The sequence below is a fragment of the Nycticebus coucang genome, chromosome 4, assembly GCF_027406575.1.
Source record: "Nycticebus coucang isolate mNycCou1 chromosome 4, mNycCou1.pri, whole genome shotgun sequence".
NCBI lineage: Eukaryota > Metazoa > Chordata > Mammalia > Primates > Lorisidae > Nycticebus > Nycticebus coucang.
Window position 1 is genome coordinate 135707551 of NC_069783.1, and position 27263 is coordinate 135734813.

Here is a 27263-nt window from a genome sequence, read left to right on the forward strand (position 1 = left end):
AACATTTAATTTATACAACTACATTGTTATCAAGCAACATTTATGGAATGTGCCCTGGATCTGGGATATTGAACTTTGTAACTATTGTAGCATTCTCTTTTCCAAGTTTAAACATGACCTTGTGCAGTGAAGAAGCATGGCTTCTCATTGTAGAGTTATCATGTATGACAACCTGACCTGCAGGAAGGCTTTGGGTGTTTAATCTTCTATTGATTTACAAAATGATTTGTGTGTGTGATTATTCAACCCATATGATTGTTTCAACTCATTTTTCTTCTGCTGTGATTAAAATAAATCAGCTAAAACTAAGCAGTTTAGTAACATAGTCAACCAAATAGATATGACGTTATATCTTCTATAGGATGTCTTAGGCGATATTGATGTTTTATATTACACATATGTAGTTAATATACTTTGGGCAATAAAAAGTTAAAACATGTCTGGTAAACAAACAAAAAGAAAATTCTGAAAATCAATGCATTGTTTTAACAATCCCCCAAACCTGGATTTGTGTGTGTGTGTGTGTATGTTAGAGTAGTGTCATATTAAAATGAAAAAATCTTGACACCTGCAAGATTTTTTTCATATTCCTATTTTATACATTTTTAGATAATGGAATGATTCTATAATTTTATTGCTAAAATCTTACTACTTGTTAGTCATGATTATCAGATTTTCATTATTATCTGAATTTGCTGCTCTCATATTTGTGAACATCGATTATTTCACTGTTTACTTTTCCAAACATGTACTTACACTAAGATTCAAAAACTCTAAAGAGGAGTCATTGATAATAATAAATGTATAATGATCAGTTGGGACAATGAATAATCTTAAAGATTGAAATTTTTGTTGCTATGATAAGAATTCTGACTATCCAGTTAAGTTAGCTGTACAGAGTAGTATGGGGGGATCAGGAAATGCATACTTCCAAAAAATGATATTGCATGCTTATTTGATTGGGAGAAATTCTCTGGTCTGATGCATCACTGGTATTTAGGAGGGATTCTACCTACATGCAGCTTCTTCAGAGAGCTTGTTGGTCCCTCAGGGAGCCCAGTGATGATACCATGTCTTACAGCTTGTCACTGCAGATGTCTGTCTCTGCTCACTGCCAGGAGGGTTGCAGATTCTCCACAAAATCCAATGCTAGATTTAGAACTGAAGGAGCTTTGTTACAGATACCTGTAATACCAAAATAATCTACTTAATATCCTGAGAGTTAGGATTTTTGCTTAAATTTGGCTTCTTGGTACAGTTGTTTAGCTTTTGCCCTATCATACTCCTAATTGAGACATCATCCGTATTGGTAAATAATTGTTTTGTTACTCCTATGATTTCTTGAACTTCATTCTGATTCATAGCTGGTTTTATGGCTTTGTCCCTTGAAGTACAGGATTTTGTTCCCGTCAGGCTGTGTGTGGCCATATATTCATTTGTGTATAGCACTTGCATTAAGTCATTAATAAACTTCTGAGGCTTGCTCTTATTACAACGGGCAATCTGCCATTTCTCAATCTTGAACTGCTTCTTATCAGCCTGATGCTCTTCCTCAGCCTTCAAGGAAACTGGTGAACTGCAATTAGAATTAGAGTTACTGCATGTTGAAGTAAATGAATCTGGGGAGGAGTTGTTTGTTGCTCTCCAGAGGGTGGACGCAGACGTAGACGTGGTTCCTACACCTTTAAGCAGGGCTTCTGCCATACCAACCAGCTCTGCAAACTGGGTGACTGCCTGTGGTAACACTTGAAGCATGACCAAAGACTGTCCAAGTCCGCTGTTTTCTTTTCGTGTTTGTTAGTTTTCTTTCAGGCTTTTTATTTTGGTGCACAATTCCTCCTTAGATAGTTCTGCTAAGGGCTCTTCATCCTCACTGGAGATCTCATCGGGCAGAAAGGCATTTCCCGAATATGGGTCTCTCTGTCCTTTATCCAGGTCATTATTTGTATTTTCTGAGTTCATTGTCTCTGTCCTTTTCCTCTTTCTTTTTCTAAAAGCTTGAGTATTGGCAATTTCATCTGTTGGCAAGATCATCTGCATTTTCTCAATTTGTTATCAAAGATTTTCTGAGATGGTAGGAGGAAGGAATGTCCATGTAGATGATGCTACTCTGCACGTGGCCCAAAAGTTAATGTTTTCCCGGGCTGCATGCTCCAAAGCCCCAGCCTCGGGGCGGGGCGCAGGGAGGTGGGAGGTAGGGGGAGCACCGCCAGGAGGCTCCCGCCAGCGCCTCGCCGTTCCCCCGGCTCCGTGGCGCCCCCTGACGCCGGACTCCCCAGCAGTTCGGCCTAGTAAGGCTGGACAGGCGAAGGCCTCAGGTGTCCACCAAGCCAAGAGATGCCTGGCCAGTGCACCTGAGGACAGTGCGGACAGGCCGGCGGCCCCGCGGGAGGGCGCTGGGCGCTGGGCGCTCAGGCCCCAGCGCAGCCCGCGGCCGCCGCAGCAGCTGCCAGCAGCCATGTCCGCAGCCATGTCCGCGCACCCAGCAGCAGCCTCCTGGCCGTGGTGTCCAACTGGTGATCATTTTGCATGTCAGTTGTGTTTCTTGGAAGCAGTACTGCTGGGGGAAAGAAGAATATCTCTGGGATTTCAGCTTGGAGGAAGACGAGTTCAGGCTGCCAGAACTGAACTAGCACTTCTGAATGTGCCAAGAGGCGAGGCCCTGTGACATCCTTGGGAAGCTCCGGCGCCCCTACCATAATGGGCTGCTGGAGTCCTGGGGCTACCCTAGTCTGTGGCCGAAATCTTGCTCTGCTAAGGGCGGGAGGGATGTTCTGGTGGGAGACAGTTGTATCTCTGTGGGGAGGGCGTTTGGGCTCAGGGACTGTGGGCAACAGCTCACCCTGACGGCATGGAGCCAGCCCCAGCTTAATAAAGGTTGCTGCGTAAACAAAGGTTGTCGTAGATAAAGGGTGGGGGCGGGGCACACAGTTGCAGAGGGTGCTCGCGCTGCGGAGCTGCCATAAGAGTTCCGGCTCTCATTGGCGCCGGAGCCTCTGGACATTATGTCCCTACTGCGACTATGTCCCCACGGGTCCTTCTCACGGAGCAATTGTTGTGGCTGCTGATACAGGCAGCTCCTATTTGGAGTTGGCCCCCTGACAGGGTCCAGCCTACCTCCGAATCCCCAGGGCCGAAAGAGCCCTGGTCTTCCCTCTCTTCGGATCTCTCACCCGAATCCCCTCATGTGCCTACACCCCCAGCAGATCCTGGGGACTTTCATTACCTGGGGTCTTCTGCTCCTTCCCACTTGTTGGCTTCACCTCAGGAGTTGCCTGAGAATTTGGCTCCATTCCCGGACCCGGATTCAGCTCAAGAGCTACCTCAAGGGCCAGATAGGGTTACTATTCTACGTCGTCGGCTTCTGAGGAATAAGCTAAGGAGACGACGAAGCCCTCCAGAGGTGGTTCCAACGCCCAGTTGGGATCAGAACCCAGTCCTAACTCTGCGTCCTCAACTCATAAGGAAGATTCAAACTGTAAGTCCAGATGAGGTTACAGCTCACCAGGCATTTCAAATACTTGTTCCACCTCTAGATAGTCACAGTTCAAAACCAACAACATTCACTGTTTCACCAAAGAACCTAAAGGAAGATCTAGCTCAACATCCACAGCTCACTAAAGTTGTTGCTGGAGCTCTAGACCAATTTGAATCAAAATCTCAGTCTTACAAACAAATTCTGCAGAATGACGATTATACAGATCAAAGTATGGATTTACTTTACCCTGGCAGCATACCTCTGGGATTTGCGAGAAACCCAGAGGTGGCTCAAGAGGCCCCTGCACAAGGTGAATTTTCTCAGTTGAATGTAAAAGATGAAAGTCGAAATCCAGAGACCCCTGAGGAGATCCCATCCTCTTTACTCCATCAAGAAACCCTAGAAGAGCACCCTGAGGAAGTAGAACCTTTAACTGAGCAGCAGGCCCCAGCTCAGGCTCCACAGCCTTTTGAGCAGGTAGAACCTTCTTTAACAGAGCAGGAGGCCTCAGCTCAGCAGGCAACTAATACTGAAGAGGATGTGTCTCAGCCAGTGATACATCATGAGGTAAATGTTCCATCTCAAACTCGGGCTGAAATTTATCATTCAGTCTTGCCCAAAGTCACAGTTAAACCTGTAGATCTGGAGCTTACACTAAATTCAGAGCCAAGTAACAAAATTGAACCTACTTTAAGCCAGCAGCAGGCCCCAGCTCAGCCTCCAGAGCACCCTGAAGAGGTGGAACTTTCCTCAACCCAACAAGAGGTCTCAACTTTTGAGGAGGTTGGACTGTCCCCAAACCAACAAGAAGGCCCAGCTCAAAACCTAGAGTACCCCGAGGAGGTTGAACCTTCTGCTACACAGCAGGGAACCCCAGCTAAGCCTCCAGGCCTTCCTGTGGAGGCTGAGCCTTCCATTAGTGAGCAGGAGCAGCCACCTCAGTCTTTTGTGTCTCCTGGGGAGGCTGAACATTCTCAAATCCAGCAGGAGGTCACAGCTCAAGCTCCAGAGTACCCCATGGAGAATATAGCTCAAACTCCACCTAACCATGAGGTGACAGTTCAACTTCCAGGTGAGGATCAACCTTATCTTTATTACTTGCCCAGTGTTACAATTAAACCTCCAGATGTGAAGGTTACCATAAATTCAGAGCCTACCGAAGAGACAGAATCTTCTTTAACCCAGCAGAAGAACCCAACTCAGCCTCCAGAGGATACTGAGGAGGGAAAACCTTCTGCCACCCAGGAGGAGAAACCAACTCAGCCTCCAGAGCATCCTGAGGAGGTGAAACCTTCTGCCACCCAGGAGGAGAACCCAACTCAGCCTCCAGAGCATGCTGAGGAGGTGAAACCTTCCGCCACCCAGGAGGAGACCCCAACTCAGCCTCTAGAACATCCTGAGGAGGAGAAAACTTCTGCCACCCCGGAAGAGACCCCAACTGAGTCTCCAGGCTTTCCTGCAGAGACTGTACCTTGCCCCAGTGAGGAAGAGAAGCCACCGCAGCCTTTTATGTCTCCGGGGGAGATTGACCCTTCTCAAATACACCAGGAGGCCACAGTTCAAACTCCAGAGTCCCCTATGGAAAGTATAGCTCAAACTCTACCTAATCATGAGGTGACAGGTAAACCTCCGGATGTGGAGGTTTCCATAACTTCAGAGCCTGTGACGGAGGATGAATCTTCTTCAGCCCATCAAGAGATTACAACTCAGCCTCCAGAGCATCCTGAGGAGGTGAAACCACCTGCCATCCAGGAGGAGAACCCAACTGAGTGCCCATGCTTTTGTGGGGAGTCTGAGCCTTCCCCCAGTGAGCAGGAGCAGCCACCTCAGCCTTTTGTGTCTCCTGGGGAGACTGAACTTTCTCAAATCCAGCAGGAGGTCACAGCACAAGCTCCGGAGTCCCCGATGGAGAATATAGCTCAAACTCCACCTAATCATGAGGTGACAGTTCCACCTCCAGGTGAGGATCAACCTCATCTTTATTACTTGCCCAATGTTACAGTTAAACCTCCAGATGTGGAGGTTACCATAACTTCAGAGCCTACCAAAGAGGCCGAATCTTCCTTAACCCAGCAGGAGACACCAACTCAGCCTCCAGAGCACCCTGAGGAGGCAAAACCTTCTGCCACCCAGGAGGAGAACCCAATTCAGCCTGAACAGCATCCTGACAAGGGGAAACCTTCTGCCACCCAGGAGGAGACCCCAACTGAGTCTCCAAGAATTCCTGCAGAGGCTGGACCTTGCCCCAGTGAGGAAGAGCAGCCACCTCAGCCTTTTGTGTCTCCGGGGGAGATTGACCCTTCTCAAATACAGCAGGAGGACACAGTTCAAACTCCAGAGGCCCCTATGGAGAGTAGAACTCAAACTCTAAATAATCATGAGTTAACAGGTAAACCTCAGGATGTGGAGGTTTCCATAACTTCAGAGCCTGTGAAGGAGGCTGAATCTTCTTCAGCCCATCAAGAGATTGCAACTCAGCCTCCAGAGCATCCTGAGGAGGTGAAACCACCTGCCATCCAGGAGGAGACACAAACTGAGTGCCCATGCTTTTGTGGGGAGGCTGAGCCTTACCCCAGGGAGCAGGAGCAGCCACCTCAGCCTTTTGTGTCTCCTGGGGAGACGGAACCTTCTCAAATCCAGCAGGCGGTCACAGCTCAAGCTCCAGAGTCCCCCATGGAGAATATAGCTCAAACTCCACCTAATCATAAGGTGATATTTCAACCTCTAGGTGAGGATCAACCTCATCTTTATTACTTGTCCAATGTTACAGTTAAACCTCCAGATGTGGAGGTTACCATAAGTTCAGAGCCTACCAAAGAGGCCGAATCTTCTTTAACCAAGCAGGAGACCCCAACTCAGCCTCCAGAGCATCCTGAGGAGGCACAACCTTCTGCCACCCAGGAGGAGACACCAACTCAGCCTTCAGAGCATCCCGAGGAGGTGAAAACTTCTGCCACCCAGGAGGAGAACCCAATTCAGCCTGAACAGCATCCTGAGGAGGTGAAACCTTCTGCCACCCAGGAGGAGAACCTAACTCAACCTCCAGAGCATGCTGAGGAGCTGAAACTTTCTGCCACCCAGGAAGAGACCCCAACTCAGCCTCTAGAACATCCTGAGGAGGAGAAACCTTCTGCCAACCAGGAAGAGACCCCAACTGAGTCTCCAGGCTTTCCTACAGAGGCTGGAACTTGCCCCAGTGAGGAACAGCAGCCACCTCAGCCTTTTGTGTCTCCGGGGGAGATTGACCCTTCTCAAATAAGGCAGGAGGCCACACTTCAAACTCCAGAGTCCCCTATGGAGAATATAGCTCAAACTCTACCTAATCATGAGGTGACAGGTAAACCTCCGGATGTGGAGGTTTCCATAATTTCAGAGCCTGTGACGGAGGCTGAATCTTCTTCAGCCCAGCAGGAGACTCTAACTCAGCCTCCAGAGCATCCTGAGGAGGTGAAACCACCTGCCATCCAGGAGGAGACCCAAACTGAGTGCCCATGCTTTTGTGGGGAGGCTGAGCCTTCCCCCAGTGAGCAGGAGTAGCCACGTCAGCCTTTTGTGTCTCCAGGGGAGACTGAACATTCTCAAATCCAGCAGGAGGTCACAGCTCCAGCTCCAGAGTCCCCGATGGAGAATATAGCTCAAACTCCACCTAATCATGAGGTGACACTTCCACTTCCAGGTGAGGATCAACCTCATCTTTATTACTTGCCCAATGTTACAGTTAAACCTCCAGATGTGGAGGTTACCATAACTTCAGAGCCTACCAAAGAGGCCGAATCTTCTTTAACCCAGCAGGAGACCCCAACTCAGCCTCCAGAGCATCCTGAGGAGGCAAAACCTTCTGCCACCGAGGAGGAGAACCCAATTCAGCCTCCAGAGCATCCTGAGGAGGTGAAACCTTCTGCCACCGAGGAGGAGAACCCAATTTAGCCTCCAGAGAATCCTGAGGAGGTGAAACCTTCTGCCACCCAGGAGGAGAACCCAATTCAGCCTCCAGAGCATCCTGAGGAGGTGAAACCTTCTGCCACCCAGGAGAAGACCCCAACTGAGTCTCCAAGAATTCCTGCAGAGGCTGAACCTTGCCCCAGTGAGGAAGAGCAGCCACCTCAGCCTTTTGTGTCTACGGGGGAGATTGAACCTTCTCAAATACAGCAGGAGGACACAGTTCAAACTCCAGAGGCCCCTATGGAGAGTAGAACTCAAACTCTAAATAATCATGAGGTAACAGGTAAACCTCAGGATGTGAAGGTTTCCATAACTTCAGAGCCTGTGACGGAGGCTGAATCTTCTTCTACCCATCAAGAGACTCCAACTCAGCCTCCAGAGCATCCTGAGGAGGTGAAACCACCTGCCATCCAGGAGGAGACACAAACTGAGTGCCCATGCTTTTGTGGGGAGTCTGAGCCTTCCCCCAGTGAGCAGGAGCAGCCACCTCAGCCTCTGGTGACTCTTGGGGAGACTGAACCTTCTCAAATCCAGCAGGAGGTCACAGCACAAGCTCCAGAGTCCCCGATGGAGAATATAGCTCAAACTCCACCTAATCATGAGGTGACAGTTCCACCTCCAGGTGAGGATCAACCTCATCTTTATTACTTGCCCAATGTTACAGTTAAACCTCCAGATGTGGAGGTTACCATAACTTCAGAGCCTACCAAAGAGGCCGAATCTTCTTTAACCCAGCAGGAGACACCAACTCAGCCTCCAGAGAATCCTGAGGCTGCAAAACCTTTTGCCACCCAGGAGGAGAACCCAATTCAGCCTGAACAGCATCCTGAGGAGGTGAAACCTTCTGCCACCCAGGAGAAGACCCCAACTGAGTCTCCAAGAATTCTGCAGAGGCTGGACCTTGCCCCAGTGAGGAAGAGCAGCCACCTCAGCCTTTTGTGTCTACGGGGGAGGTTGAACCTTCTCAAATACAGCAGGAGGACACAGTTCAAACTCCAGAGGCCCCTATGGAGAGTAGAACTCAAACTCGAAATAATCATGAGTTAACAGGAAAATCTCAGGATGTGGAGGTTTCCATAACTTCAGAGCCTGTGACGGAGGCTGAATCTTCTTCTACCCATCAAGAGACTCCAACTCAGCCTCCAGAGCATCCTGAGGAGGTGAAACTACCTGCCATCCAGGAGGAGACACCAATTGAGTGCCTATGCTTTTGTGGGGAGGCTGAGCCTTACCCCAGGGAGCAGGAGCAGCCACCTCAGCCTTTTGTGTGTCCTGGGGAGACGGAACCTTCTCAAATCCAGCAGGAGGTCACAGCTGAAGCTCCAGAGTCCCCCATGGAGAATATAGCTCAAACTCCACCTAATCATAAGGTGATATTTCAACCTCTAGGTGAGGATCAACCTCATCTTTATTACTTGCACAATGTTACAGTTAAACCTCCAGAAGTGGAGGTTACAATAACTTCAGAGCCTACCAAAGAGGCCGAATCTTCTTTAACCCAGCAGGAGACCCCAACTCAGCCTCCAGAGCATCCTGAGGAGGCACAACCTTCTGCCACCCAGGAGGAGACACCATCTCGGCCTCCAGAGCATCCTGAGGAGGTGAAACCTTCTGCCACCCAGGAGGAGAACCCAACACAGCCTCCAGAGCATCCTGAGGAGGTGAAAACTTCTGCCACCCAGGAGGAGAACCCAATTCAGCCTGAAAAGCATCCTGAGGAGGTGAAACCTTCTGCCACCCAGGAGGAGAACCCAACTCAGCCTCCAGAGCATGCTGAGGAGGTGAAACCTTCTGCCACCCAGGAAAAGACCCCAACTCAGCCTCTAGAACATCCCGAGGAGGCGAAACCTTCTGCCAACCAGGAAGAGACCCCAACTGAGTCTCCAGGCTTTCCTGCAGAGGCTGGACCTTGCTCCAGTGAGGAAGAGCAGCCACCTCAGCCTTTTGTGTCTCCGGGGGAGATTGACCCTTCTCAAATAAGGCAGGAGGCCACAGTTCAAACTCCAGAGTCCCCTATGGAGAATATAGCTCAAACTCTACCTAATCATGAGGTGACAGGTAAACCTCTGGATGTGGAGGCTTCCATAACTTCAGAGCCTGTGACGGAGGCTGAATCTTCTTCAGCCCAGCAGGAGACTCCAACTCAGCCTCCAGAGCATCCTGAGGAGGTGAAACCACCTGCCATCCAGGAGGAGACCCAAACTGAGTGCCCATGCTTTTGTGGGGAGGCTGACCCTTCCCCCAGTGAGCAGGAGCAGCCAGCCCAGACTTTTGTGTCTCCTGGGGAGACTGAACCTTCTCAAATCCAGCAGGAGGTCACAGCTCAAGCTCCAGAGTCCCTGATGGAGAATATAGCTCAAACTCCACCTAATCATGAGGTGACAGTTCCACCTCCAGGTGAGGATCAACCTCATCTTTATTACTTGCCCAATGTTACAGTTATACCTCCAGATGTGGAGGTTACCATAACTTCTGAGCCTACCATAGAGGCCGAATGTTCTTTAACCGAGCAGGAGACACCAACTCAGCCTCTAGAGCATCCTGAGAAGGCAAAACCTTCTGCCACCCAGGAGGAGAACCCAATTCAGCCTGAACAGCATCCTGAGGAGGTGAAACCTTCTGCCACCCAGGAAAAGACCCCAACTGAGTCTCCAAGAATTCCTGCAGAGGCTGGACCTTGCCCCAGTGAGGAAGAGCAGGCACGTCAGCCTTTTGTGTCTACGGGGGAGATCGACCCTTCTCAAATACAGCAGGAGGCCACAGTTCAAACTCCAGAGTCCCCTATGGAGAATATAGCTCAAACTCTACCTAATCATGAGGTGACAGGTAAACCTCTGGATGTGGAGGTTTCCATAACTTCAGAGCCTGTGACGGAGGCTGAATCTTCTTCAGCCCAGCAGGAGACTCCAACTCAGCCTCCAGAGCATCCTGAGGAGGTGAAACCACCTGCCATCCAGGAGGAGAACCCAACTGAGTGCCCATGCTTTTGTGGGGAGGCTGAGCCTTCCCCCAGTGAGCAGGAGCAGCCACCTCAGCCTTTTGTGTCTCCTGGGGAGACTGAACTTTCTCAAATCCAGCAGGAGGTCACAGCTCAAGCTCCAGAGTCCCCGATGGAGAATATAGCTCAAACTCCACCTAATCATGAGGTGACAGTTCCACCTCCAGGTGAGGATCAACCTCATCTTTATTACTTGCCCAATGTTAAAGTTAAACCTCCAGATGTGGAGGTTACCATAACTTCAGAGCCTACCAAAGAGGCCGAATCTTCTTTAACCCAGCAGGAGACCCCAACTCAGCCTCCAGAGCATACTGAGGAGGCACAACCTTCTGCCACCCAGGAGGAGAACCCAACTCGGCCTCCAGAGCATCCTGAGGAAGTGAAACCTTCTGCCACCCAGGAGGAGACCCCAACTCAGCCTCTAGAACATCCTGAGGAGGCGAAACCTTCTGCCAACCAGGAAGAGACTCCAACTGAGTCTCCAGGCTTTCCTGCAGAGGCTGGAACTTGCCCCAGTGAGGAAGAGAAGCCACCTCAGCCTTCTGTGTATCCGGGGGAGATTGACCCTTCTCAAATACAGCAGGAGACCACAGTTCAAACTCCAGAGTCCCCTATGGAGAGTATAGCTCAAACTCTACCTAATCATGAGGTGACATGTAAACCTCCGATGTGGAGGTTTCCATAACTTCAGAGCCTGTGACGGAGGATGAATCTTCTTCAGCCCAGCAGGAGACTCCAACTCAGCCTCCAGAGCATCCTGAGGAGGTGAAACCACCTGCCATCCAGGAGGAGAACCCAACTGAGTGCCCATGCTTTTGTGGGGAGGCTAAGCCTTCCCCCAGTGAGCAGGAGCAGCCACCTCAGCCTTTTGTGTCTCCTGGGGAGACTGAACTTTCTCAAATCCAGCAGGAGGTCACAGCTCAAGCTCCAGAGTCCCCGATGGAGAATATAGCTCAAACTCCACCTAATCATGAGGTGACAGTTCCACCTCCAGGTGAGGATCAACCTCATCTTTATTACTTGCCCAATGTTACAGTTAAACCTCCAGATGTGGAGGTTACCATAACTTCAGAGCTTCCCAAAGAGGCCGAATCTTCTTTAACCAAGCAGGAGACCCCAACTAAGCCTCCAGAGAATCCTGAGGAGGCAAAACCTTCTGCCACCGAGGAGGAGAACCCAATTCAGCCTCCAGAGCATCCTGAGGAAGTGAAACCATCTGCCACCCAGGAGGAGACACAAACCCAGCCTCCAGAGCATGCTGATGAGGCGAAACCTTCTGCCACCCAAGAGGAGACCTCAACTCAGCCTCTAGAACATCCTGAGGAGGCGAAACTTTCTGCCACCCAGGAAGTGACCCCAACTGAGTCTCCAGGCTTTCCTGTAGAGGCTGGATGTTGCCCCAGTGAGGAAGAGCAGCCACCTCAGCCTTTTGTGTCTCCGAGGGAGTTTGAACCTTCTCAAATACAGGAGGAGGCTACACTTCAAACTCCAGAGTCCCCTATGGAGAGTATATCTCAAACTCTACCTAATCATGCGTTAACAGGTAAACCTCCGGGTGTGGAGGTTTCCATAACTTCAGAGCCTGTGACGGAGGCTGAATCTTCATCAGCCCATCAAGAGACTCCAACTCAGCCTCCAGAGCATCCTGAGGAGGTGCAAACTTCTGCCACCCTGGAGGAGAACCGAACTCAGCCTCCACAGCATTCTGAGGAGGTGAAACATTCTGCCACCCAGGAGGAGACCCCAGCTCAGCCTCTAGAACATCCTGAGGAGGCGAAACTTTCTGCCACCCAGGAAGAGACCCCAACTGAATCTCCAGGCTTTCCTGCAGAGGCTGGACCTTGCCCCAGTGAGGAAGAGCAGCCACCTCAGCCTTTTGTGTCTCTGGGGGAGATTGACCCTTCTGACATACAGCAGGAGGACACAATTCAAACTCCAGAGTGCCTATGGATTGTATAGCTCAAACTCTAAATAATCATGAGGTGACAGGTAAACCTCCGAATGTAGAGGTTTCCAGAATCTTCGGAGCCTGTGATGGAGGCTGAATCTCCTTCAGCCCAGCAGGAGAGTCTAACTCAGCCTCCAGGGCATCCTGAGGAGGTGAAACCACCTGCCATCCAGGAGGAGACCCCAACTCAGCCTCCAGAGCATCCTGAGCAGGGGAAACATTCTGCCACACAGGAGGAGACCCCAACTGAGTCTCCAGGCTTTCCTGCAGAGGCTGGACCTTGCCCCAGTGAGGAATAGGAAACACCTCAGGCTTTTATGTCTTCGGGGGAGATTGAACCTTCTCAAATACAGCAGGAGGCCACAGTTCAAACTCCAGAGGACCCTATGGAGAGTATAACTCAAACTCTACCTAATCATGAGGTAACATGTAAACGTCCGGATGTGGAGATTTCCATAAGTTCAGAGCCTGTGACGGAGGCTGAATCTTCTTCAGCCCATCAAGAGACTTCAACTCAGCCTGCAGAGCATCCTGAGGAGGTGAAACCACCTGCCATCCAGGAGGAGACCCCAGCGGAGTGCCCATGCTTTTGTGGGGAGGCTGAGCCTTCCCCCATTGAGCAGGAGCAGCTACCTCAGCCTTTTGTGTCTCCAGGGGAGACTGAACATTCTCCAATGCAGCAGGAGGTAACAGGTCAAGCTCCAGATTCCCCCATGGAGAATATAGCTCAAACTCCACCTAATCATGAGGTGACAGTTCCACCTCCAGATGAGGATCAACCTCATCTTTATTACTTGCCCAGTGTTACAGTTAAACCTCCAGATGTGGAGGTTACCATAACTTCAGAGCCTACCAAAGAGGCCGAAAGTTCTTTAACCCAGGAGGAGACCCCAATTCAGTCTTCAGAGCATCCTGAGGAGGCAAAACCTTCTGCCACCAAGGAGGAGAACCCAATTCAGCCTCCAGAGCATCCTGGGGAGGTGAAACCTTCTGCCACCCAGGAGGAGACCCCAACTCAGTCTCCAGAGCATCCTGAGGAGGTGAAACGTTCTGCCAACCAGGAAGAGACCCCAACTGAGTCTCCAGGCTTTCCTGCAGGGGCTGGACCTTGCCCCAGTGAGGAAGAGCAGCCACCTCAGCCTTTTGTGTCTCCAGGAGAGATTGACTCTTCTAAAATACAGCAGGAGGCCACAGTTCAAACTCCAGAGTCCCCTATGGAGAATATAGCTCAAACTCTACCTAATCATGAGGTGACAGGTAAACCTCCGGATGTGCAAGTTTCCATAACTTCAGAGCCTGTGACGGAAGCTGAATCTTCTTCAGCCCATCGGGAGACTCCAACTCAGCCTCCAGAGCATCCTGAGGAGGTGAAACCACCTGCCATCCAGGAGGAGACCCAAACTGAGTGCCCATGCTTTTGTGGGGAGGCTGAGCCTTCCCCCAGTGAGCAGGAGCAGCGACCTCAGGCTTTTGTGTCTCCTGGGGAGACTGAACCTTCTCAAATCCAGCAGGAGGTCACAGCTCAAGCTCCAGAGTCCCCGATGGAGAATATAGCTCAAACTCCACCTGATCATCAGGTGACAGTTCCACCTCCAGGTGAGGATCAACCTCATCTTTATTACTTGCCCAATGTTACAGTTAAACCTCCACATGTGGACGTTACCATAACTTCATTGCCTACCATAGAGGACGAATCTTCTTTAACCCAGCAGGAGACCCCATCTCAGAATCCAGAGCATCCTGAGGAGGCAAAACATTCTGCCACCCAGGAGGAGAACCCAATTCAGCCTGCAGATGATGCTGTGGAGGTGAAACTTTCTGCCACCCACGAGCAGACCCCAACTGAGTCTTCAAGAATTCCTGCAGAGGCTGGACCTTCCCACAGTGAGGAAGAGCAGCCACCTCAGCCTTTTGTGTCTCCGGGGGATATTGAACCTTCTCAAATACAGCAGGAGGCTACACCTCAAACTCCAGAGTCCCGTATGGAGAGTATATCTCAAACTCTACCTAGTCATAAGTTAACAGGTAAACATCCGGATGTGGAGGTTTCCATAACTTCAGAGCCTGTGACGGAGGCTGAATCTTCTTCAGCCACTCTAGAGACTCCAACTCAGCCTGCAGAGCATCCTGAGGACGTGAAACCACCTGCCATCCAGGAGGAGACCACAACTGAGTCCCCATGCTTTTGTGGGGAGGCTGAGCCTTCCCCCAGTGAGCAGGAGCAGCCACCTCAGCCTTTTGTGTCTCCTGGGGAGACTGAACCTTCTCAAATCCAGCAGGAGGTCACAGCTCAAGCTCCAGAGTCCCCCATGGAGAATATAGCTCAAACTCCACTTAATCATGAGGTGATATTTCAACCTCCAGGTGAGGATCAACCTCATCTTTATTACTTGCCCAATGTTACAGTTGAACCTCCAGATGTGGAGGTTACCATAACTTCAGAGCATAACAAAGAGGCTGAATCTTCTTTAACCCAGCAGGAGACCCCAACTCAGCCTCCAGAGCATAATGAGGAGGGAACACCTTCTGGCACGCAGGAGGAGAACCCAACTCAGGCTCCAGAGCATCTTGTGGAGGTAAAACCTTCTGCCACACAGGAGGAGAACCCAACTAAGCCTCCAGAGGATCCTGAGCAGGTGAAAACTTCTGCCACCCAGGAGGAGAACCCAACTCAGCCTCCGGAGCATGCTGAGGAGGTGAAACATTCTGCCACCCAGGAGGAGACCCCAGCTCAGCCTCTAGAACATCCTGAGGAGGCTAAACTTTCTGCCACCCAGGAAGAGACCCCAACTGAGTCTCCAGGCTTTCCTGCAGAGGCTGGACCTTGCCCCAGTGAGGAAGAGCAGCCACCTCAGCCTTTTGTGTCTCCGGGGGAGATTGACCCTTCTGAAATACAGCAGGAGGACACAGTTCAAACTCCAGAGTCCCCTATGGATTATGTAGCTCAAATTCTAAATAATCATGAGGTTACAGGTAAACCTCCGGATGTGGAGTTTTCCAGAACTTCAGAGCCTGTGACGGAGGCTGAATCTTCTTCAGCCCAGCAGGAGACTCCAACTCAGCCTCCAGAGCGTCCTGAGGAGGTGAAACACCTGCCGTCCAGGAGGAGACACAAACTGAGTGCCGATGGTTTTGTGGGGAGGCTGAGCCATCCCTCAGTGAGCAGGAGCAGCCACCTCAGCCTTGTGTGTCTCCTGGGGAGACTGAACCTTCTCAAATCCAGCAGGAGGTCGCAGGTCAAGCTCCAGAGTCCCCAATGGAGAATATAGCTCAAACTCCACCTAATCATGAGGTGACAGTTCAACCTCTAGGTGAGGATCAACCTCATCCTTATTACTTGCCCAATGTTACAGTTAAACCTCCAGATGTGGAGGTTACCATAACTTCAGAGCCTACCAAAGAGGCCGAATCTTCTTTAACCCAGCAGGAGACCCCAACTCAGCCTCCAGAGCATCCTGAGGAGGCAAAACCTTCTGCCACCCAGGAGGAGAACCCAATTCCGCCTGAACAGCATCCTGAGGAGGTGAAACCTTCTGCCACCAAGGAGGAGAATCCAACTCAGCCTCCAGAGCATCCTGAGGAGGTGAAACCTTCTGCCACCCAGGAGGAGAAGTCAACTCAGCCTCTAGAACATCCTGAGGAGGCGAAACCTTCTGCCAACCAGGAAGAGACTCCAACTGAGTCTCCAGGCTTTCCTGCAGAGGCTGGACCTTGCCCCAGTGAGGAAGAGCAGGCACCTCAGCCTTTTTTGTCTCCGGGGGAGATTGACCCTTCTCAAATACAGCAGGAGGCTACAGTTCAAACTCCAGTGTCCCCTATGGAGAGTATAGCTCAAACTCTACCCAATCATGAGGTGACAGGTAAACCTCCGGATGTGGAGGTTTCCATAACTTCAGAGCCTGTGACGGAGGCTGAATCTTCTTCAGCCCAGCAGGAGACTCCAACTCAGCCTCCAGAGCATCCTGAGGAGGTGAAACCACGAGCCATCCAGGAGGAGACCCCAACTGAGTGCCCATGCTTTCTTGGGGAGGCTGAGCCTTCCCCCAGTGAGCAGGGGAAAACACCTCAATCTTTTGTGTCTCCTGGGGAGACTGAACCTTCTCAAATCCAGAAGGAGGTCACAGCTCAAACTCCAGAGTCCCCGATGGAGAATATAGCTCAAACTCCACCTAATCATGAGGTGACAGTTCCACCTCCAGATGAGGATCAACCTCATCTTTATTACTTGCCCAGTGTTACAGTTAAACCTCCAGATGTGGAGGTTACCATAACTTCAGAGCCTACCAAAGAGGCCGAATCTTCTTTAACCCAGGAGGAGACCCCAACTCAGCCTCCAGAGCATCCTGAGGAGGCAAAACCTTCTGCCACCGAGGAGGAGAACCCAATTCAGCCTCCAGAGCATCCTGAGCAGGGGAAATATTCTGCCACACAGGGGGAGACCCCAACTGAGTCTCCAGGCTTTCCTGCAGAGGCTGGACCTTGCCCCAGTGAGGAATAGGAAACACCTCAGGCTTTTATGTCTTCGGGGGAGATTGAACCTTCTCAAATACAGCAGGAGGCCACAGTTCAAACTCCAGAGGACCCTATGGAGAGTATAACTCAAACTCTACCTAATCATGAGGTAACAGGTAAACCTCTGGATGTGGAGGTTTCCATAAGTTCAGAGCCTGTGATGGAGGCTGAATCTTCTTCAGCCCATCAAGAGACTCCAACTCAGCCTCCAGAGCATCCTGAGGAGGTGAAACCACCTGCCATACAGAAGGAGACCCCAACTGAGTCCCCAAGCATTCCTGGGAAGGCTGAGCCTTCCCCCAGTGAGCAGGAGCAGTCACCTCAGCCCTTTGTGTCTCCTGGGGAAACTGAACCTTCTCAAATGCAGCAGGAGGTAGCAGCTCAAGCTCCCGAGTCCCCGATGGAGAATATAGCTCAAACTCCACCTAATCATGAGGTGACAGTTCATCTTCCAGGTGAGGATCAACCTCATCTTTATAACTTGCCCAATATTACAGTTAAACCTCCAGATGTGGTTGTTACCATAACTTCAGAGCCTAATAAAGAGGCTGAATCTTCTTTAACCCAGAAGAAGACCCCAACTCAGTCTCCAGAGCATCCTGAGGGGGCAAAACCTTCTGGCACCCAGGACGAGAACCCAACTAAGCCTCCAGAGCATCCTGAGGATGTGAAACCTTCTGCCACCCAGGAGGAGGAGACACCATCTCAGCCTCTAGAACATCCTGAGGAGGCAAAACCATCTGCCACCCAGAAACAGACCCCAACTGAGTCTCCAGGCTTTCCAACAGAGGCTAGACTTTGCCCCAGTGAGGAAGAGCAGACACCTCAGCCTTTTGTGTCTACGGGGGAGATTGAACCTTCTCAAATACAGCAGGAAGCCACAGTTCAAACTCCAGAGTCCCCTATGGAGAGTACAGCTCAAACTCTACCTAATCATGAGGTGACAAGTAAACCTCAGGATGTGGAGGTTTCCATAACTTCAGAGCCTGTGACGGAGGCTGAATCTTCTTCAGCCCATCAAGAGACTGCAACTCAGCCTGCAGAGCATCCTGAGGAGGTGAAACCACCTGCCATCCAGGAGGAGACCCCAACTGAGTCCCCAAGCTTCCCTGGGGAGGCTAAGCCTTCCCCCAGTGAGCAGGAGCAGCCACCTCAGCCTTTTGTGTCTCCTGGGGAGACTGAACCTTCTCTAATCCAGCAGGAGGTCACAGCTCAAGCTCCAGAGTCCCCAATGGAGAATATAGCTCAAACTCCACCTAATCATGAGGTGACAGTTCAACCTCTAGGTGAGGATCAACCTCATCTTTATTACTTGCCCAATGTTAAAGTTAAACCTCCAGATGTGGAGGTTACCATAACTTCAGAGCCTAACAAAGAGGCGGAATCTTCTTTAACCCAGCAGGAGACCCCAACTCAGCCTCCAGAACATCCTGAGGAGGTGAAACCTTCTGCCACCCAGGAGGAGAACCCAAATCAGCCTCCTGAGCATCCTGAGGAGGTGAAACCTTCTGCTACCCAGGAGGAGAACTCAACTCAGCCTCCAGAGCATCCTGAGGAGGTGAAACCTTCTGCCACCCAGGAGGAGACCCCAACTGAGTCTCTAGGCTTTCCTGTAGAGGGTAGACCTTCCCCCAGTGAGGAAGAGCAGCCACCTCAGCCTTTTGTGTCTCCGGGGGAGATTGAACCTTCTCAAATACAGCAGGAGGCCACAGTTCAAACTCCAGGGTCCCCTATGGAGAGTATAACTCAAACTCTACCTAATCATGAGGTGACAGGTAAACTTCCGGATGTAGAGGTTACCATAACTTCAGAGCCTGTAATGGAGGCGGAATCTTCTTCAGCCAGCAGGAGACTCCAACTCAGCCTCCAGAGCATCCTGAGGAGGTGAAACCACCTGCCATCCAGGAGGAGACCCCAACTGAGTCCCCAAGCTTTCCTGGGGAGGCTGAGCCTTACCCCAGTGAGCAGGAGCAGCCACCTCAGCCTTTTGTGTCTCCTGGGGAGACTGAACCTTCTCGAATCCAGCAGGAGGTCACAGCTCAAGCTCCAGAGTCCCCAATGGAGAATATAGCTCAAACTCCACCTAATCATGAGGTGACAGTTCAACCTCTAGGTGAGGATCAACCTCATCTTTATTACTTGCCCAATGTTACAGTTAAACCTCCAGATGTGGAGGTTACCATAACTTCAGAGCCTACCAAAGAGGCTGAATCTTCTTTAACCCAGCAGGAGACCCCAACTCAGCCCCCAGAGCATCCTCAGGTTAAACCTTCTGCCACCCAGGAGGGGACCCCAGCTGAGTCTCTAGGCTTCCCTGTGGAGCCTGGACCTCCCCCCAGTGAGCAGGAACAGCCACCTCAGCCTTTTGTGTCTCCTGGAGAGATTGAAACTTCTCAAATCCAGCAGGAGTTCACAGCCCAAGCTACAGAGTCCCCTATGGAGAGTATAGATCAAACTCCACCTAATCATGAGGCGGTTACCATAACTTCAGAGCCTACCAGTGTGGCTGAATCTTCTACAGCCCAGCAGGAGGCCACAACTCAAGCTCCAGAGACCACCATGGAGAATATAGCTCAAACTCCACCTAATCATGAGGTGACAGTTCAAACTCCAGGTGAGAATCAAGCTCATCATTATTACTTCCCCAATGTTATAGTTAGACCTTCAAATGTGGAGGTCAGAGCCTTAACTTCAGAGCCTACCAAAGAGGCTGAATCTTCTTCAACCCAGCAGGAGACCCCAACTCAGCCTCCAGAGCATCCTGAGGAGGTGAAACCTTCTGCCACCCAGGAAGAGACTTCAGCCGAGTCTCCAGGCTTTCCTGGGGAGGGTGCACCTTCCCTCAGTGAGCAGGAGCAGCCACCTCAGCCTTTTGTGTCTCCTGGGGAGCTTGAACCTTCTCAAATCCAGCAGGTGTCCACAGCTCAAGCTCCAGAACCCCCTATGGAAAGTATAGCTCACACTTCACCAAATCATGAGGTGACCATTAAACCTCCAGATGTGGAGGTTACCATAACTTCAGAGCATACCAGTGTGGCTGAATCTTCTCAAACCCAGCCAGAGGCTTCACCTCCAGAGTATCCCAAGCAGGTAGAAACTTCTCTAACCCAGCAGGAGCAATCAACCCTATCTCCAGAACATCATGAAGTAACAGTTTCACCTCCAGAGCACCATCAAACTCAACATTCAAACTTGCCCAATGACAATGTTAGGCCTGCAGATGTGCAGGTCACCATATCAGGAGAGCCTACTGCAGAGGCTATAGATCAGCTCTCAGTGCCAATCAGTGATATGGAACCTTCTGTAACCCAGCAAGAGCCCCCACCTCTGTGTCTAGAACCTTCTGAAGAGGTTGAACCTTCAGATCATGTGGTTACCCCGACTCCAGGAGTCACTAATGAGGTTGACATTTCATCCCAACTGGAGGCTCCAGTGCCCCCTCAGTAGTTTGAACCTTTGAAAGGCCAACAGCAGCCAAATTTCCCTGGAAAGGATGAACATTCTCCACTCCATCAAGGAGTCCCAACTCAGCCTGAGGAGCTTCCTGAGGAACCATCTTCAGGCCAGCAAGGAATATCACCAATTTCTCAACAACCCACTGTGAGTGTTGAACCTTCACTGTTCCACACACCTAAGCCTCCAGGATTCTCTACAATGGCTGAACAGTCATTGTCAGATGAGGTATTTTCACCTCTAGATCTGTCTACAATTTTCAGAAGTCTTTCAACATTGCCTGCCACCACAGTTAAACATGTGGATTTGGAGGTTACTGTATCTACAGAGCCCACTTCTAAAGGCGAATCTTCCTCAACGCAGTGGGAAGATGCCACTCTGCCTGCAGTTCCCACTGAACAGGGTGAATTTTTGCCAACCCAGTCTGATCCCCTTTCCCTACCTCCAGATCCCCCTGAAGTATTTGCATCTTCTCTAGTCCAGCAAGAGGCTGTGGCTCAGACTCCAGATCCCCCTAAGGAGCTAGAACTTTCTTCAGTCCAACAGGAGGCTCCAGCTGAGCCACCAGAGCCCCTTAAGGAAGTTGGACCATCTGGGAGCCATCAGGAAGCCTTAGGTCGTCCTCCGAAGTCCACTGAAGAAGTCAGACCTTTTCCAACAGAGCAGGAGTCTCCAGCTCAGCCTCTAGAGCTCCCTAAGGAGGTTATGGCTCAATCTCCAATGAATTATGAGATGATGGTTCCAACACCAGGTCTAGATCAAGCTCACTATCCAGCATTGCCCAGGGTCACACTTCAACCTTTGGACCTGGGGATTACCGTAACTCCAGAAGTCACTACAGGGGTTGAACATTCTTCATTCATGCACGCCACCTCAACCTCCAGAGCTACCTAAGGAAGTTGTGGCTCAATCCCAACTGTATCAGGAGGTGACAGTCATAACACCAGGTCAGGATCAAGCTCACTATCCAGCATTGCCCAGTGTCCCACTTCGGTCTGCGGACATGGGGCTTACTGTAACTCCAGAACCTACTACAGAGGTTGAACATTCTTCATTCATACAGGAGACCCCACCTCAACCTCCAGAGCCACCGAAGGAAGTTATTGTAGGTCAACCCCAAATATATCAGGAGGTGACAGTTATGACACCAGGTCAGGATCAAGCTCACTATCTAGCATTGCCCAGTGTCCCACTTCAATCTGGGGACCTGGGACTTACTGTAACTCCAGAACCTACTACAGAGGTTGAGCATTCGTCATTCATGCAAGAGACTCCACCTCAACCTCCAGAGCCACCAAAGGAAGTTGTTGTAGCTCAAACTGTAATATATCAGGAGGTGACAGTTCCAACACCAGGTCAGGATCAAGCTCACTATCCAGCATTGCTCAGTGTCCCACTTCGGTCTGCGGACCTGGGTCTTACTGTAACTCCAGAACCCATTACAGAGGTTGAACATTCTTCATTCATGCAAGACACCCCACCTCAACCTCCAGAGCAACCTAAGGAAATTGTAGCTCAAACTGTAATATATCAGGAGGTGACAGTTCCAACACAAGGTCAGGATCAAGCTCAGTATCCAACATCACCCAGCGAAACATTTCAATCTTTGGACCTGGGAATTACTGTAACTCCAGAACCCACTGTGGAGGCTGAATATTCTACAGCTCCAATGACTACAGTTCCTCCAAGGCTCCCTGAGGTGACACTTGCACATCCCAATCAGGTTCAGCCTCAAAATCCAAATCCACTTCAGCCTGTGGACCTGGAGCTTTCCATAACTCCAGAACCCACTACGGACATTGAACTTTCTCCAATCATGCAGGAAACCACATCTCAACCTCCAGAGCCACCTAAGGAAGTTGTAGCTCAACCCCCAGTGCACATAGAGGTGACACTTCCAACACAAAGTCAGGATCAAGCTCAGCCTCCAGCATTACCCATTATCACACTTCCGACTTTAGGCCCAGTATTTTCCATAACTACAGAACCCACTGTGGAAGTCGAACATCCCATAACCCTGAAGGAGTCTCCACCTCCTCCTAAGCTCCCTGAGGTGACCTTTCCACTTCCCAACCAGGTTCAGGTTCAGAATACAAAAGTGACTGAAGGTCCAGTTCCATCTTATGTTGTGGAACCAACCTCACCTCCAGGGTCCAATACAGAGGTTGAACCTTCTCTAACTGTGCAGACGACCCCAACTCAGCCTCCAGAGCCACCTAAGGAACTTGTAGTACAACTACCAGTATATCAAGAGGTGACACCTCCAAACCAAGGTCAGGATCAAGCTCAATATTCAACATCTCCCAGTGCCACAGGTAAAAATTTGGAACTGAGGCTTCTTCTCATAACACCAGTGTCCACTACAGAGGTTGAACCTTCTACAGCTCAGATAAGTACTGCTCCTTCTTTAAAGCTTCCTGAGGTGACGCCTCCACATCCAGACCAAATTCAGACTTGGCAGCCAAACCTGACCGAGGTCACAACTAAACCTTTGGACCAGGAATCTACTGTAACTCCAGAACACACCATGGAGGTTAAACCTCCAAACATGCCAGAGACCCCAACTCAGCCTCCAGAGCCACCTAAGGAAGTTGTAATTCGACCCCCAGTATATCAAGAGGTGACACTTTCAACACCAGATCAGGGTGAAGCTCAGCATTCAACATCGCCCATAGTTACGGGGCTTTCCATAACTCCAGTGTCCACTACAGAGGCTGAACCTTCTACAGTCCTAACAAGCACAGCTTCTTCTTCAGAGCATCCTGAGGTGACACTTCCACATCCTGAGGTGACACTTCCGCATCCTGAGGTGACACTTCCGCATCCTGAGGTGACACTTCTGCATCCTGAGGTGACACTTCCTCATCCTGAGGTGACACTTTCGCATCCTGAGGTGACACTTTCGCATCCTGAGGTGACACTTCCACATCTTGAGATTGCGGCGACACTTCCACATCCTGAAGTCACAGTTCCGCATCCTGAGGTGACACTTCAGCATCTTGATGTGACACTTCCACATCTAGACCAGATGGAGACTCGGCAGACAAACCCAGCTGAGGTCACAGTTAAGCTTTTGGACCAGGAACTTACCATGACTTCAGAACAAACTAGAGAGGTTAAACCTTCTCCAACCATGCAAGAGACTCCAACTCAACCTCTAGAGGTACCAAGGGATGTAGTAGCTCCAGCCTATTATGAAATAACAGTTCCAACACCGGGTCAGGATCAAGCCCAGCATACAACATCCCCTGGTGTCACGATCACAGTTTTACCTTTGAGCCTGGAATTTGTTGTAACTTTAGCAACTACATCAGAGGTTGAACATCCTGTGGCTCTGGAGAGGATGGCAGCTCCCCATCCAGACCAGATTCAGACTCAGCCTCCAATCCCGACTGAAGTTACAATTCAAATATCCGACTCGGACATTACCGTAACTCAAAATTCGTTGCCAAATTACAACATGGAACAAGAGATTGCCAATATCAACACCGACATGAACACCAGCATATGTGAGCTCTGTACCTGCAGAGATGAGACACTGTCGTGTGTTGGTCTCAGCCCAGAGAAGAGACTCCGCCGAGTGCCTGTGCAGGAGCCTGAAGCCTATAATGGCACCTTCACCGTCTTGTAAGTCACTTATCCTCATTCGTTCTCTGCATCCTGCCTCACATGGCAGCCTTTTCCTTGAGACACTTGTGGGCTTTCTTCATTGGTTGACTTTCTGCTTTTACCTTTTACTTGTCAGATTTTCCTTATCCTCATTCTCCTTTGTACTATTGTGCCCCTTCTCCAAACCTTTACCTGTGATTACTCTTTACTTCTTTATCCATTTCTCTTTAGTCCCATCATATCATTGCTTACCTCTTCTCTTCTGAGTTTGCTTCACTCTCTTCACAGAAGCATATTCCTCTGGGTGGCACCTGTGGCTCAAGGAGTAGGGTGCCAACCTCATATACCAAGGGTGGCAAGTTCAAAGCCAGCCCCGGCCAAAAAAAAACACAACAACCCAGGTCTGTCATTTATTAGTTTTGTGACCTTGGGCAAGTCATTCCACTCTGTGGCTCAATTTCCTCATCTTTAATATGGGGATTGTGATACTTACCATTTCATAGGATTGTTGTGAGATTTAGGGGTGGGAGTACATGTAATACTTACATGTGTATCAGTGCCTAGCATATATATGAATGTTAACTATTATTATCATTATTCAGTCCCTTAATTATGTCCAGGCCTCATCTTTGTACCTGGTTTCCTGTATGTAGTGCCCATTTTGTGCCCAACTCAGGGAAGAGTATGACATTATCTCTAGAATATGAAAATGATAGGAAGGAAGAAAAGAAATAGGCATCAAAAGGGAGGTGGTTTATAATTAAGTACTAAAGAGATATAGAGACCATAGATGCTGTAATTCACCAGAATCTATAATCATTGAGGTATGGAGGTCAGGGAAAGCTCCCTGGATAAGCTGAAACTTTGTCTGGGGCTTAAAAAGCATCTATAATCTGTTAAAGAGAAACATTGGGAGTAAAGCCTAGGCAACGGCATGGCTGCAGGAATGATGGGGATTTAGAAGACCAGTCTTGCTTCCAAGAATTGGGTTAGGAAGCAGTGGAAAACGTGATTATGAAAAACCTTGAACATCAGATATGGGAGTTTGAAAGTTATAAGCAATGAGGTATGGAGAGCCATGGAAAGTTTTTAAGCAAGAGAAAGAAATGATTAAGCGCCTGTGCCTCAGTCGGTAAGGCGCCGGCCCCATATACCGAGGGTGGCGGGTTCAAACCCGGCCCCGGCCAAACTGCAACCAAAAAATAGCCGGGCATTGTGGCGGGCGCCTGTAGTCCCAGCTACACGGGAGGCTGAGGCAAGAGAATCGCTTAAGCCCAGGAGTTGGAGGTTGCTGTGAGCTGCGTGAGGCCACGGCACTCTACCAAGGGCCATAAAGTGAGACTCTGTCTCTACAAAAAAAAAAAAAAAAAAAAAAAGACAAAAGGATTATTTTAGAATCCATACATAGCATGCTCTAGAGGGGGAAGCTTAACTCAGGGAGACCAAATGGAAAGCTTGTCTAGCAAAATTTAGAAGTAAAGTGAGAAAGGACTAAAGCTGAGTGCTTGTGATAGAAGTGGGAATAAAGTCCTGGGGATACTACAAAGGAAGGACAGGATTTAGTGACCAAATAATGAGTTGGGAGAGGACGTGTATAGGGAAGGGAGAAATCAAATGTGACTCCATGGTTTCTGTCCTGCATGATGAAGATAATGATGGGGGTGGAATACTATGCAGCCTTAAAGAAAGATGGAGACTTTACCTCTTTCATGTTTACATGGATGGAGCTGGAAAATATTCTTCTTAGTAAAGTATCTCAAGAATGGAAGAAAAAGTATCCAATGTACTCAGCCCTACTATGAAACTAATTTATGGCTTTCACATGAAAGCTATAACCCAAGAATAGAGGGAAGGGGGAAAGGGAGGGGGGAGTTGGGCAGAGGGAGGGTGATTGGTGGGATTACACCTGCGTTGTGTCTTACAAGGGTATATGTGAAACTTAGTAAATGTAGAATGTAAATGTCTTAACACAATAACTAAGAAAATGCCAGGAAGGCTATGTTGACCAGTGTGATGAAAATGTGTCAAACGGTCTATAAAAGCAGTGTATGGTGCCCCATGATCGCATTAATGTACACAGCTATGATTTAATAATAAAAAAAAAGATAATGATGGTGGTATATAACAAGTGCAGCAGTCAGAGCCAATTTGAGGGAGAGAAGATCAGTTTGGGCATTTTTTTTAAATTTCTGAGCATTAAACAACCAGAAAGCTTCTGGTTAAATGGAAATGTGCATTAGGCAGACGACTGTCTTATTTCTACCCCTGCCCCCAACTGGGAAAAATACACCTATAAAGTAAATAGGTAAAATTATTGCTGAGGGGCGGCGCCTGTAGCTCAGTGAGTAGGGCCCTGGTCACATACACCCGGGCTGGCAGGTTCGATTCCGACCCGGGCCAGCTAAACAACAATGATAACTGCAACCAAAAAATAGCCAGGCATTGTTATGGGTGCCTGTAGCCGCAGCTACACGGGAGGCTAAGGCAAGAGAATTGCTTAAACCCAAGAGCCAAGAGTTTGAGGTTGCTGTGAGCTGTGATGCCACAGCACTCTACCCAGGGCAACATAGTGAGATACTGCCTCAAAAAAAAAATTTGTTGCTGAGGAATAGGGAACAGTGTTAAAGGTAAAGATTTAAAGTTATCCACAGAGCTGAAACTGATTGTAAGGCATTTAACAGTTTGCTTTCAAACATGTCATTCATGGATATATTTACACTTTTTTAAAAAAAGTCATGGAAATACATGTGTGTATATATGTGTATATGTATATGTGTGCATGTATATATATGATATATGATAATTTATTATTTTTTATTTCTTCATGGGTTTTCCCTGCACTCTCTTCTAGTATTTTTATAGTTTCATGTCTTAAGTTTAAATCTTTAATCCAGTGAGAATCTATCTTAGTTAATGGTGAAAGGTGTGGGTCCAGTTTCAGTCTTCTACAGGTTGCCAGCCAGTTCACCCAGCACCATTTGTTAAATAGGGAGTCTTTTCCCCGCTGAATGTTTTTAATTGGCTTGTCAAACATCAAATAACGGTAAGTAGCTGGATTCATCTCTTGGTTCTCTATTCTGTTCCAGACATCTACTTCTCTGCTTTTGTGCCAGTACCATGCTGTTTTGATCACTATCGATTTATAGTAAAGTCTCAGGTCTGGTAGAGTGATTCCTCCTGCTGTGTTTTTATTTCTGAGTAATGTCTTGGCTATTCGAGGTTTTTTCTGATCCCATATAAAATGAAGTATTATTTTTTCAAGATCTTTAAAGTATGATAGTGGAGCTTTAATAGGGATTGCATTAAAATTGTATTTTGCTTCC

At 49.3% G+C, this 27263-nt stretch overlaps 1 protein-coding gene, 1 pseudogene and 1 gene segment (V, D, J or C); 2 read left to right on the forward strand and 1 right to left on the reverse strand.

The window, feature by feature from the left end:
- LOC128584904 (probable non-functional immunoglobulin lambda variable 1-50) overlaps positions 1 to 27263 on the forward strand; it is a 685263-nt gene that overhangs the window by 211129 nt on the left and 446871 nt on the right.
- On the reverse strand, positions 1095 to 2040 carry LOC128584903 (BEN domain-containing protein 6-like; annotated as a pseudogene).
- LOC128583442 (leucine-rich repeat-containing protein 37A2-like) overlaps positions 22001 to 27263 on the forward strand; it is a 47020-nt gene continuing 41757 nt past the window's right edge. The window contains exons 1-3 of the mRNA XM_053587626.1: positions 22001 to 22192; positions 22901 to 22921; positions 23648 to 23958. Coding sequence (XP_053443601.1) covers positions 22001 to 22192; positions 22901 to 22921; positions 23648 to 23958 — 524 coding nt within the window. The remainder of the gene's footprint in view (positions 22193 to 22900; positions 22922 to 23647; positions 23959 to 27263) is intronic.